The sequence below is a fragment of the Lathyrus oleraceus genome, chromosome 4 (genome assembly GCF_024323335.1).
Source record: "Lathyrus oleraceus cultivar Zhongwan6 chromosome 4, CAAS_Psat_ZW6_1.0, whole genome shotgun sequence".
NCBI lineage: Eukaryota > Viridiplantae > Streptophyta > Magnoliopsida > Fabales > Fabaceae > Lathyrus > Lathyrus oleraceus.
This window is the reverse complement of record NC_066582.1, coordinates 309,700,832-309,715,214: the sequence shown is the minus strand read 5'-3', so window position 1 is coordinate 309,715,214 and position 14,383 is coordinate 309,700,832. Positions and strand designations below refer to the sequence as shown.

General features: G+C 29.1%; 1 protein-coding gene across 1 annotated transcript; it reads left to right on the top strand.

The window, feature by feature from the left end:
* Positions 1-7,251: 7,251 nt before the first annotated feature.
* On the top strand, positions 7,252-9,894 carry LOC127137240 (uncharacterized). The gene is made up of 5 exons (XM_051063713.1): positions 7,252-7,406; positions 7,509-8,734; positions 8,884-9,213; positions 9,330-9,556; positions 9,637-9,894. Exons 1-5 carry the CDS (start codon positions 7,321-7,323, stop codon positions 9,892-9,894), a joined length of 2,127 nt encoding a protein of 708 aa, XP_050919670.1. The 5' UTR covers positions 7,252-7,320.
* The last annotated feature ends 4,489 nt before the right edge of the window (positions 9,895-14,383 follow it).

Genomic DNA, 14,383 nt, shown 5'->3' with positions numbered 1-14,383 from the left:
AAGATTAGGGGAATACAAACACATTCTATCTAGATGTTACGAGGACGAAGTTTGACCCCCTTTGAATGGTGAGTTTAAAACTATCTACCTTGATGATAACCCTATCTATCTTAGTATAGGCCAATTACTATGGATAATTTTATGTTTAATATTATCTCAAAATTCTTCCAGATAGTCTAGCAAATATCCTTCCAACAATTATCTCCACAGAACAAAGGGGTTTCATTCAAAATAGAGAAATTAAGGATTGTGTTTGTATTGATTCTGAAGCCATCAACATGCTTCATAACAAGTCCTTTCATCGTAATCTTGCAATCAGAGTGCATATTGCAAATGCTTTTGATACAATGGACTGGAAATTTATTCTCAAAGTTCTCAGAGCCTTTGGTTTTTGCACCAAGTTTTATGATTGGATCTAAATAATTCTTAGCAAAAATATGCTTTCTATTTCTATCAATGTTAGACAACAATGCGTCTATGCTTGCTCTAGGGGTGACCCTTTGTCTTTGTTGGAACAAGATGTGTTTATAACCTTAAAAGGTTTTGATGATAAAAAACTATTTAAAAAACAATAGGGTTTACTAATGATTGTTCAATTGTGCGGGATCAAAAGATATTAACCTTGATATAAATCAAGTTAATCACTTAGAAGAATCATTAAAGATAAACAAAGTGGTTATGAATCTGAAGGATCAGAACCAAAGCCTTCAGACTCTGAAGAGTCAACTCAAGTCTTTTAGATGATCAACCTTATTCAATGATCAGCAAGGTTCAAAAGACTGGAGTTGTTTGAAGCAAGCAGACTCCCTCATAAGGAATAACTCTTCAACTTCTAAACAAGCTTCATCGGCAGTTCTGAAGATTCATCTTTGAAGGATTATTCTCTATATGAAGACAACAACTCTGAAAGTGTTCATTCAAATTAGTTTTGATAAAGACTCTAATAAAAGGAAAACCCATAACCTATGAACCCAAGACTCTGAAGTATCGTTTCAACCAGGTTCTAAAGACATACTTTAACTTCTGATCATGCTTTAACTAATTCTATAAAAATCCTCTGATTTAGGAAGCTAAGTATAAAGATAACAATGACTCATATCAAGCTTTAACAAACGTCTACAAGAAGTCTCCGGTCATAAGTTATCTAAAGAAGATCATGTGATAACGGCACACTACTCTATGTAAAATAAAAAAAGTAACATTGTCAGGATCTTATCTCTCTAACTGTTCTTAGCTCTACTCTGCTCCTCCCAACATTTTTATGCTAGCTAAGTTTATAGTTCACATTATGTACTCTAGCTAAAGACCTTCAACGACTACTTATACCATGGGTAGTTTCAATCTCCAACAGATCTATTTTCAGCATCTATATAAGAAGAAGATTAAAAACATTCAAAGTGATTCTGATTGAGAATGTATGGGGTTGAAGAATATGTGATTGTATTCACAAAGTTGTGATACTAGTTCACAAAATAGGTTGAGAGAGAGAGACGGTGTTACACAAAAAAAATAGATGAAAGAAACACATAAAATAGAAAATATAACCATAAGGGTTAAATGTGTGAGAGTAGAGTGAATATCATCAAGAAGATCAACAGAACAGAAAGGCACAACAAAGAAGAAAATTTGTGCATGAAGAGAAGAAGATTGAAAACTTCAATCTTCCATACTTAGGAGCAGTTAACTTATATTCGTCTAAAGAGTGTAAAACCTTTGTGTATCTTCTTAACTAAGAAGCACACATATAAACATAGGGTTAATACCAGACTCTTTTATTAAGAGAATATGAAGACTCTAGTTGATGTGCTCAGAGTAAGTCTTTTTCTGTTAGATTGAGCAAAGAAGTCTCTTGCTGAGTGCTTGAGCAAAAAAGTCTCTTTCTAGATAGATTTAGCATTGAAGTCTCATGCTTAAGGACATGGCAATAAGTCTCTTACTAGATATATTTATCATTGAAGTCTCATGCTTGAGGGCAGAGCAAGAAGTCTCTTTTTGGATAGATTGAGCATTGAAGTCTCATGTTTGAGGGCAAAGCAAGAAGTCTCTTTCTAGTTTGATTGAGCATAAGTCTCTTTTCATGGGATTAAGCAGGAAGTCCTGAATGGGTTATTTAGGAAATGAAGTCTCTTACTTGAGGGTTTGAGTAGAAGTCTCTTTCTAGTTTAATTGAGCAAATTGTAATCTGTTGATTATAGCGAAAATCTCTTATGCTGCAAGGGGACTGGACTACTCTCAAGTTAAGAGGAACCATGATATATTGTGTGTCTCTTTATTTACTTCTGCATTTATATTATGATGTGCAACAAACTTTTAAGTCAGACTCTGATCTGATTCAGACTCTTAGTTGGATCAGAATTTGAGCTTGACATCTCAGGTTTTGAACATGTTTAAGAAAAAGAAGTCAATTTCCCCATACACAATTCAACCCACTTCTTGTGTATATTTTTCTCACCTTCCGTCTCCTTTTTTTTGCATTACTCATGATCTTTTATGTAAGGGCATCACAAACCTTTACAACTCAAATAGTCTGCAAATCTTTATGTTGATGATGTGATGAGTTTTATTTTTTACAAGTGTTATCCTTCCAAATCAGCACCCTAGCAAACTTCTTTCATAATTATGCACAAGTCTCAGGTCAACATGTGAATCCTCATAAATCCATAATTTATGGTGGATTAATAACAATCACATATTGAATGAAATAGCCTATTCTATTGGCTATTCTATTGGAACTCTACATTTTATATACCTTGGTGTTTCAATATTCAAAGGAAGTCCCAAAACCATTCATTTTTAGCTTATCATTTATAAGACCAGAGTCAAATTGACATCTTGGAAAACATCTCTTATTTATTTTTTAAGGAAGGTCTAATTTATCAAAGAATTATTCATTGCATGCTCATATACTCCATCACCATTTACTCTTGGCCTAAGTCCCTTATAAATCACCGTAACAAGATGATCAAAAACTTAATTTTGACTAGGAATATTGACCCAGGAAAGTTGTCAATATAGATTGGAAAATATTGTGCATTGTTATCTCTAAAATGAGTTGGGCCTTAGATCCATATCCATCCTTAATGAAGATTCTAAGGTCAAATGTTACTTTGATTTATGGAAATATTCTTCCTAGTGGGCCCAACTCCTCAAAAGCAGAATTCTTAGGAACAATTGCATAAGGTACCACATGTTCTCTTCTCTATGAACCGGTCCAAAACCCTTGTTTGCTCTAGTTCTTGACAATACTAGGCAGATTGCTGGCAATGGGAAAATCATTAACTTCTGGTACCTTTCTTAATATCCCTACAAATGTGTTTAGTTACCTACAAGCAAAGGTTCGATAAATTGTCTCTCAAAGATGCCTACACCTTATTCTCACCTCCATAAATTTCCAGACCTTGGGCTAAAGTTATTTGGAAACTTGTCATTCCATCCTTTAAGTCTGCAATAGTTTGAAGGCTTATTTATAACAAGCTTCCTATAAATGAAAATCTCATTTTCAGTGGCTGTCACATGCCCTCAATTTGTAGCCTTTGAAAATCCGAGTATGAAATTTCAAAGTATATATTCCTCAATTATGTGTTGCTTAAAAACTCTTGAATTAGCCTCATAACATTATTTGAAATATTTAAAATGTATATTAGAAAATTTTCATTATAGTTTAATTTATTATTTCTAATGTATGTAAGAGTTCGGGATAAACTATGGGTATGAGGAAATTGATTATTTTAATACAAAATTGATTATGATGTATGTATGGGACAAATTGGGGAAACTTGAACCCATTTGGGACGAGTTTTGGGTTTAATTATTATCCTCGTTTGGTTTGAGGCGGGGAACGTGTCCTTAACTAGGATTCGAGTTTGGGTTCAAGGAAGACAAAATATGTCCCCACCCCGGCCTGGTTCCATGCCTATGCTACAACATTAAGGTTCATCCCCAAAGCCCCCGATGATCATGGAATTTTTTTGGAACCCTCCTTATTAGCAATGGCTCAAATGTAATACAAATGGGTCTACAAAGGGCAATCTTGGTCTTGCTTCTCGTGTTGGAGTTTTTACGAACAAAGATGAGGATTTCATAGGTGGATTTGCTGCCCCTCTTGGTATCCAAACCTCTTTCTATGTTGAACATGCCAAGTTGGCACGAGTTTTTTAGAGCAAGAAAAGAATATGAACAAGGAGAAAGCATTCATTATCTTTATATGGATAATCAATTCTCTTATGACCATAATTCTTGCTATTGAGAATGCTTAAGAAAGAGAATGGAAGTTCATTTGGATTGAAAATAACTCCATCCTTGCTACCTTGGCCTTCAAGACTCGCAACTTAATAACATGGTAACTTCACAATATATGGCATAACTGTTTGGTGCTTACTAGAGGCATTATTTTTTTTATTTCTCACATTCCTAGTTAAGGAAATCAATGTGGTGACAAAATTGCCTCCATAGGTTTGTCAGCGATTTCACTTGGTGGGAACATCTTCCAACCATCATTAGGTCCTTTTTAGTAGAAAACAAGTTAGGTCTTCCCAATTTTAATTATTTTGATTAACAACTCATGTATGTATATGAATATTATTCTCGTATGACGATGTTTGACCCATTTGTTATAGAATTATAACAATTTTTTTTATAAGTATTTTTTAAAAATGATTTTTATAAAAGAGTTTAAATAGTAAAAGTCATTTAACTTTTGTTATCAAATTAAAACAACAACTTTAATATTCTATAATATATATATATATATATATATATATATATATATATATATATATATATATATATATATATATATATATATATATATATATATATATATATAAATATATATATACTAGGATATTCTTACTTGAAGAATAAGTTCTTAAAACTTACTCCATATTTTTCATTAATTTATTTTCAATCAATGGCTAAAAATAATTGGTAATTGTTTTTCTCTCTCCATATTTAATTATAAATTATTTTTAACCATTGATTAATAAGTTTTAATAACTTACTCTTAAATTCTGTTTGGTGAGACACATTCTTAAGTTTATAGTTTATAACCTCATATGACAATTTAGACCGGTTTGTAACAATCTTTTTATCACGAATATATAGTTTATTTTACTAACTTATAGCTTATTTTTTAGACGCTATTTTAAATAGCATTTTAGCTTATAACTTATCATTTTTTCTTTCACTTTTACCTTTATTATTTTAATACAAATTCACTTTTATACTTTATAAAATATTTTAATTTAAAATAAGATAATTATGTTTATAAATATCTTTTATGTCATTTTATATTTATAAGATAGTTTTACCAAACACTTCAATTAATTTATCAGCTATTAGTCATCAACCATTAGTTATAAGCTATAAACTATTAGCCATCAACCATAATTTATAAGGTATAAGTTACCTTTTCAGTCCACCGCTATTGTAAAAATATCTATACTTATTTATATATATATATATATATATATATATATATATATATATATATATATATATATATATATATATATATATATATATATATCCTCTTGATACTATTATAACTAAAAAAAGTTTTTTAAGATTCATTACATACATTATGTATTTGATCATTATTATATATCATATACATCCATTATTCAATAAACCTAAAAAAATTATTGTTCTTTTATATATATATATATATATATATATATATATATATATATATATATATATATATATATATATATATATATATATATCACAAACATAGTCAAAATTGTATACTTTTTAAAAAGTTATATCACAAACATTATTTTTATAAAAATTATTTAAAATTGTTTTAAATTTAAAGATTCCCTAAATATTTGATATTTAAAAAAATTTATAGTAGAATAATAAAATTCCTAAAATAATATTTTATTAAAAACTATTTAAACTTTCTTAAAACATTTTTTAAATATACTTGATAAGTTTATTGAATTGAAATATATAATATTAAAATATTATTTTTAAAGATAATTGAAAACAACGGGTCCACTATCAATTGTTTATTATTTTTTATTTTTGGCAAACAGAGTATCATTTTTGTCTTAAGAAAATAAAAATTTGATTTGGTCTTTTAAAAATATAAATAAATTTAACCTTTAAAATAATTAAACAACATTCATTCTTTCTTGAACTACCATAAAAATCTATAATTAAATATTTAATAATAATTAAAAAACACTTAAAATATAATTAAAAAGAGATAGTTGATTTTGAAAATAATATAAAAACATTACCCTAGAACAACATGAAAATATCAAATAATTTAACATTAGTCTAGAACACAAGTTAGCATTACCCTTAAATAATTTAATCTTCAATCAATCCCTAATTTTAATTTTCTTTTTCTTTTTTATTCAAAATATCAGATTTCCAAAATTTCCTAAAAGGAAAGATTGATTGGAAATAATCACCTAGAAACTATTTGTATTGTTTTAGTTAATTCGGTTGATTGATATTTATCATTAATTTCATATTGCTTAATTTTTTTAATAAGGTATAATTAATTGTTGGTACAGAGGTAGTAGTGTAAGGGGTTGGGGTTGCTTGATTTTAGGGAGAAAATAATTTTGAACTAAAAATAGTTTTGTTAGATTTTATTTTTATATTTTCTCATGAAATCTGACAAAAGGAATTGATGAAGAATAAGTTGGTTTGACTCTAATTAATTTGGTTGATATTTTTTAAAATTAATATATATATATATATATATATATATATATATATAATATATATATATATATATATATATATATATATATATATATATATATATATATATATATATATTAAGAATTCTAGAAAGAAAAACAACTATTTAAAAAATAAATAATTAGATGTTTTTACACAACTATTAAATTAAATTGTTTAATCTTCCATAATATATGTTTGCACAATTATTAATTGAATTAATTTAGTTGGATCGCTCATGCAATTAGATACTTATATACAGCTGTCAATTAAATTGATTTAATAAAATAAAATAAATAAAAGACATAAAACTAATCAGAATTATTATAAATATTTAATTGATTTGATTCAATTTAAATAATAAGTTTTACCAGATTTTTGGTTGGGTTCATTCATCCTAAAACATACCAATTGATAAAATCAAATTTCATTTATGACCAAATTAACTATACAAGGAAAAAAAAATCCTTTTGCTTATTATTATTCCTTATACAAAATATATGCTCAATCTTAAAAATCATTTATTTCAAATGTTGTCAAAATCAAAAGAAAAAAATTACAAAAAATAAAAGTCACATCGATTCAATAAGCTCATGTTTTCTTCTTGTTTATGAAAACATGATTTGGGTTTTGGCTTCTATATGGATTTTCCTACGGAACTATGTTCGTCATTGCATTGGGTCCATACTCACATACATATTCAGGTTTGATAAATTTCATTGTTTCATCTTTTTTAATTCGTTGCATGTATGAAAAGTAGATAATTGTTCTTTTTTTTTGTTTTGTTTTGTTTTTCAATTTCAAAGAAAAAAGGATCTTGTTGCACTAACTTCAAATGAAGATTATGATATTGATGAGTTCACAAAAGGGCTAGCTGATTTTTTGTTTCCAAGCTATGAAGAGTTTCTTATAGCATATGAAGAACAAGAACAAGAAACAGAAACAAAGTATTGTGTTTTAGTGGAAAATAATTGTGATTTTCGAGATGATGATGAAAAGGGAATAGAAGGAATAGATTGTTATAATTTTATTGAAGATGGTAATTTTATGCACAATGTCTTTGATGGTTTTCATGATATGAATTTGGATGAAAATGAAACATTTATGCATTGTCTCTTTGATGGTTTTCCTGAAGATGCTATAGAAATTAATGATAATGAAAGAGAGAACCCTGTTTTTGAAGAAGGTGATTCCAATTTTCATCAAGATGATAGGAAGAGTGTGGAAAAAGTTCAAGAAGTGGAAGAAGAAGTAGAAGAAGAAGCAAATGGTTGTAATTTTATTGATACTAGCTATGCTACTACAACAACAAGTAAGTGTCAATTTGTGTTACAAAAAGATATTGATAGTTTGGAAAAAGAGCCTAGGATCTCAAGTCTCTCTTTCTTAAGAAATGTTTCTTATGACAATGTATTTTTTAACACTAAAAATATACATAATTTAGATGAAGATGAGTATCTTCAAGAACATAGAAAATTCACCTCAAGCTCCAACTTTGGTGAAAGTAACAACACCAATGATTGTTCTTTGAGTTCTATTATTCCTTGTGAAGATATTGAAAGTGAAAGTCTTAAGGAAGTTGAAGATTCGAAGGAAACTCAATTTTCATGTGATAGAGAAGAAGTCTCACGAGGTTTCCTTGATTGCAAAAATGAAAAGGAAAGTTCTTTATACCATAAAGAAGAAACTTATGATGGTCTCTCGGAGAAAATTGAAGATGACGATGATGATGATGAATGTGATTGGGACAATAATGAGATAATGAAACAAATTAAATTGAAATTGAAGTATGCAAGACAAGGAGGACTTTCCACAATTTTCGAAGAGGAAGAAGAACAAGAAGATGATGAAGAAGAAAAAGAATACTCTTTAAAAGATGTTGAAATGATAAAGACATTGAGTATGAAATACAAAGATCAAGAGAAGATGAAATATGAAGATCGTAATGTTGAAATTCAAAAGGTTTATAGATGTTATGCGCAGAAAATAAGAAAACTTGATCTCTTGAATTTTCAAGTCATGCATGCCATTGGTGAGTGAGAACCAAATTATTTTACGTGATTTTCTATGTTTTATTTAATTCATCTTGGATTTGGATATTTACATTAATCTGATAATTAGTTTCGAAAATTATTTGATTAATCAAATGAAGTGATGTTCTAGTTTTAACTCTTGATGTAGATTGCATTCAGCTAAAAGACCCTTTATTGATGCAAAAATCAACCATCAGACATATCAAGCCTCTAGTGATCCCTCAGACTTTGGGGTCACTCAAAGCAAAAAAGAATATATTTGACCCACTGTTGAAACTTGTAAATGATTTGCATTGGGATTTGGAACTTGTTTATGTTGGAAAAAATTGTCTCTCTTGGGAAATCCTATGTTGGGAGCATGTGAAAATGAAACATTGTGATGCACAACTGCCTCATAGGTATGATTTAGTTGCTAGTGAATTTCAACTTTTTCAAGTCCTCATACAAAGCTTATTAGAGGACAATCTGTTTGAAAAAGGTATATGTTCTTATCTAGCTTTCAAGTTAAAACTTGTTACATACCAGTAATATCTATATGTTAATGCTAAGTGATTTCTAGGGTATCAATATTGTTAAGATTTTGTTTGTTTGCAGATAGCATAAAGGACGATAAAAGAATCAACTGGGGTGAAGAAGACGCCATTGCGCGTGAAAACTTAGATGAGATAATTAAGGAATCAATGCAAAAGTTTTTAGAGTTTGTCAAAACATATAAAGATGACAAAAATGTGTTCCACAAAGTACCGCGTTATAGAATGAATGAGATCAAGGACAAAGAAATTTCAGAACTTCTTGAGGATATTCAAACTCAATTGCATAAGGTTGGTTATTTTTTTCTCCTAATTTTCCTTTGATTTAATTATATAACTATACAAAATAATAGTGTCTCAAATGTTTGCAGAAGGAGAGAAAGGTGAAGGAGAAATTAAGAAGTGGGAATTGGATAATAAGAAAGTTTCAGAAACAAAATGAGAGTCAAATTCAACTAGATCATGAGCAGTTGTTGGCTCAAGTGGGATTGAGGTTGATTTCAAAGGTGATTAGCATGGAAAAGTTGAGAAAAGATCACCTAATATGGTGTAGTGAAAAGTTAAACCAAATCAAATTTGGTGACAAAAAGGTTCAAGTAGAGCCTTCTGTTTTTCTTTTTCCTTGTTGATTCATTTATTTGCCTTCTTTAGAATTAAAGTTTCATGTTCAAGTAGAAAATCACACTTATTTTATATTATCTTAATGTGTGTTTATGCATACTACTCTAAAAACATGTACAAAAATTACATTCATTATACTTCTTTTGATTATATAATTGATCTAAATTATATATTCAACTACACAAAAGCTCCAAATGTATAACCTAATCAAAAGTCATTTCTCATGTTTCATTAAAAAAAGGACATAGATAAGTTAGATAGTAAAATATTAAACACTCAAAATATCTTATATAAAAGAAAACTATATGTCTTCAGACATAAAGACTAAACATGAAAGAACAAAATATAAGCATAAATAAGATTTTATTTTGTTTCTAGTTCATTGTTGCCTGCACAAAGTAAGTTTGTTACTGTTGGGATCCTAGCCAAGTTTTAATTCACACACCATGATCCAGGCCTGACAAATCCACCCACAAATGCATCAAAAATCCTAGTTGGATGACAAAAAAATCGATATATGTATCGAGATCATCGCAAAATAATAAATTAAACACGTATCTATATGAGTTGTGCTTAATTAAACAACATAAAAATACTAACTATACTAAGAAAGTATATGGATTTTCATTAAAAACTGATTGCAATTTAAAGTAAGTAAATAAATAAATAGATACAAAAAGTCTCAGAATCAAAGAAGATTAGGATTCTTTGAATCCCCTATTTGTCGTTACTCGATAAATATAGTTTCTAGTCATACCAATAATAATATGTGATCACCATAATTTAGCAAAATATATTAACACCAATTTATTAGTTCAATGTCTATATACATTCAAAGTACATTATTTAATAACCTTACTAGAGTTAAGTAGGTTAAAGTCACAATATTGTTTTTGTTATGAGTGGCGTGTTCAAAAGATGATCAGACTCTTGGAATACGTTCCACTTATATATTACTATGCAAACTCAATCTCCATGAGCCCATTTGATGAATCATAAATGCCTTTGTCCCTATTTCTTTCTGATTTCATTCAATAGAGATTAATTCAATTGGCTTCTAGTCTGGGATGAGTCATTTATGACCATTATTAAGTCTTCAAGATCCGTTTGTGTTGTAGAGATACTCTTGACACCAAAGAAGTGTGTTTGTCATGGGCCTAAATTTTGGTCTAGGCCCAAAGATGTGTATGCATTCGGGTTCTCACCCGACCAGATTATTTCAAGCATGGATCCATACCTAACCTTAGGTGACACCAGAATATACACAGTCCTTCAAGCATGAGGTTTAAATGGGAGACATACTTTAAAGTGAGAGTTTGGAGTATAAATAGTTTTTCAAGTATGAGGCCCAGGAGAAAAGTGGATTAGAGGAAGAAGTTGGAATATATACGGTCCCTCAAGTATGAGGCCCAAAGATACAAAGTGTTTTTAGAGGAAGAGAGCATAATGTATAATCTCGTTTATCTAATAGTGAATCCTAATTTCTTAGATGAGACGATTATTATCAAAAACATAAACACAAACTAAATTTTTTATCGCACCTAGACAATTAGATATTTTAAAAACAATAATCTTGTGAACAATTGTTCTGAGTTCAATGATAAAACTTATGATTTATAGTGATTTATCTCTTGAAAATGGTTCAATATGGTTGGGTATAAAAAGTATCAAATACGAGAATAACTGAATAATAATAAATGTTAAATATGTATACTAAAACATCATATATCACATGGTTCAAATGATTAAAAAGAGGTTGTACTGGTCAAAAAGTATAGATATGCATGGTATTCCCGCAATGACAAAGTCTACTCATAGGCATTAGTAGGTTTATAATAATTTGTGGTGGTAGGAACTTGCCCACGAAGACGAAAAACCCCGTATAGTGGTGTTACGGTGGTTGTAGAGGTCTTGCTCACTGAGGTGATAGACTTTGTTTGTTAGCTTATTGCTTTAGGTGTTTTGTGTAAGTTATCAGATGTCATCCTCCTGATAGCGGGAGAAGTATTTATAAAGGCTCTTTAGGCATAAGACTTGGGAAACCTTAAGAGGTGGTAACCACTCATTGATTGGAGGAGATTGTTGACTACATATTCTTTAGGAAGTTGTGGCATGACTCGTTCTAGTATGCCTTAGCGGGGAGATATTGGTATTTATACACGTCACATGTCCCCCACGAGACCCCATACCTCACAAAGGTAGCGCCTATGTGATTCCTTACTGAGCGAAAACCCTAGAGTCACCCCTATTTAGGATTCCCACAAATATAACATTATAGAGGTTCATCTCAAAATCATAACCCTAGAAAAACTACTCACTCGTGAAAAATAAAGATATTACCAATTAGTTGTCACAACTATACATTCACAAAGAATTGATAGAAATATTCATCTTTGCTTCCATGGGTGAGAATTGTTATTGTCACTCCTTAGCAAAACGTGAATGCCTCTGTTTTGGCCTTCAAAATATGATGCAAAAACCCTTATCTCGCTCCTCAATAAATATGTACTGATTGCAGGCTTTTAGGATTGATAAAAACAATACAAAACAACATAATATACAATGCAACACATGACGAGTAAAAACACATTAGACCACTTTCTATCGGTTGACTTCAGAGCTTGAACATACAAAAAAGGTGATACCACAATACGTGAATCACATGGAGAAACACATTGCAGTTCCATATTTCATGTGGTTTCGAGAAAATTTGTGTTCCTAATTATTTTTCTTTTATAATCTTTCCTTGCTCTAATCATTTTTGAAGAACTTTTTAAATATGTTTTTGACTCCAAATGACAATCTAAACTTTACATTCAAAAATAAAAATAAATACTACAATAATTTGTTTGATTAGTGAAAAATAATACAAAGGCTTTCGATTGACCACCGATTATAATTTCTAACTAGTTGAGATCCTCTTTATTACTTTTTTTTTACTGAAAAAAGCTAAAATTAACTATAAATGGTGTAAAATATATTAGCAAATGGGATTTCATCAATGTCTTTCGATGTCTGAACACTGGTTTGTGAAACCAACTCCTCGACCATGGTACAAACTCAAGCACCATTACTTATGCAATAAACCAATGTCTCTCATACGAGATAAATGATCTAATTTCTTAATTTACCTATGTTAAACTTTTTCTCATTTGTAAAAAAGTTAAACAATGAGTCAAGTAAATTAAAAGAAACTGTTTTCATTTCTAAAACAATTAGTCTCTTTTGAAAAAGAAAAATTATTAGAAGGAATTGACTGTCTTAAAAGATAAAAAAATATCTTTTAATTCACAACTCTCAATTTACTTATTTTGATATGTTTAATAAATCTATCGAGTATGCAAAGTGTAAACTTTTAGAAAACAAAATTGAAGATTTACATAACATACCTGATAAATGTACTAAAGGGAGAGATAACTTAAATATCGCCTTAGATAATCAAATATGAATATATAATTAGGTCGATCTATGATATCAACTTGAAAATAATGCTAAATCCTTTAAAAAACTATCACGTAGTTGTAATATACCTAAATTAATTATTTGGTAAAAATGGTCACATCTCTTCATTTTGCTTTATAAGAAAAAATCATGTATTTAATATGAAAATAACTCATTCTTCTTCATCTTTCTTGTCTAAGAAAATTCGTGAAAAATACCTTGCATTTAACTATCGTTAGAAAGTCCAAAATGACTTGGACACCAAAAGCTAAAACTTAAGTTTATAACATGATTTACAATCTTAAACGCTAAATGTTATCTTTATAGTGAATGTTCAAAGCATATAAGTGAAGATAAAAATACATTCTCTATTTTTACTCCTAAGAAAGTAGGTTTTGTTTCTTATGTTGATAGTAATAAAGGTAAAATCGTGAGTTTTGGTCTCACCGATAAGTATCCCAATCCAATGATTGAGGATATTTTATTACTCGAAGGATTAAAGCACAACTAAAATAATATTAGTTAATTATGCGAAAAAGTAACAAAATAATGTTTGTTTCGTCTATATACAAGATTGTAAAAACAAAAACAAACAAACTATATGTACTAGTCAAAGAAGCAGAAATACTTATACGGTTAATTTTAACAAATTACCTTCAAATTATGTATGTTTAATAAGCAAAAAAGAGGAATCGTGGTTATGAGAGATGAGAATATCTCATGTTCACATGGGCAATTTAAATAAATTAGTTCATACAAAATTATTTATCAAACTTCCATTTTGAAAAGAATCAATTGTGTGATGCGTGCCTTTTTAAAAAAAATAAAAAACATCCAATAATAAGTTAATGCAATAATAAATATAAAAATATATACATGCAGTTCGGTCCGGCTTTCATCGAGTTTGAAAATCAATTTGAAATTTGATTCTAACCAATAATTTTTACAATATGACATCCAAACACATTCAATAATATTTAATTTTTTTCGATTTTTTTATCGATTTAGGCAATTCTCCTATCCACACCCTATTGTTAGAAGTATGAGCATAATGGG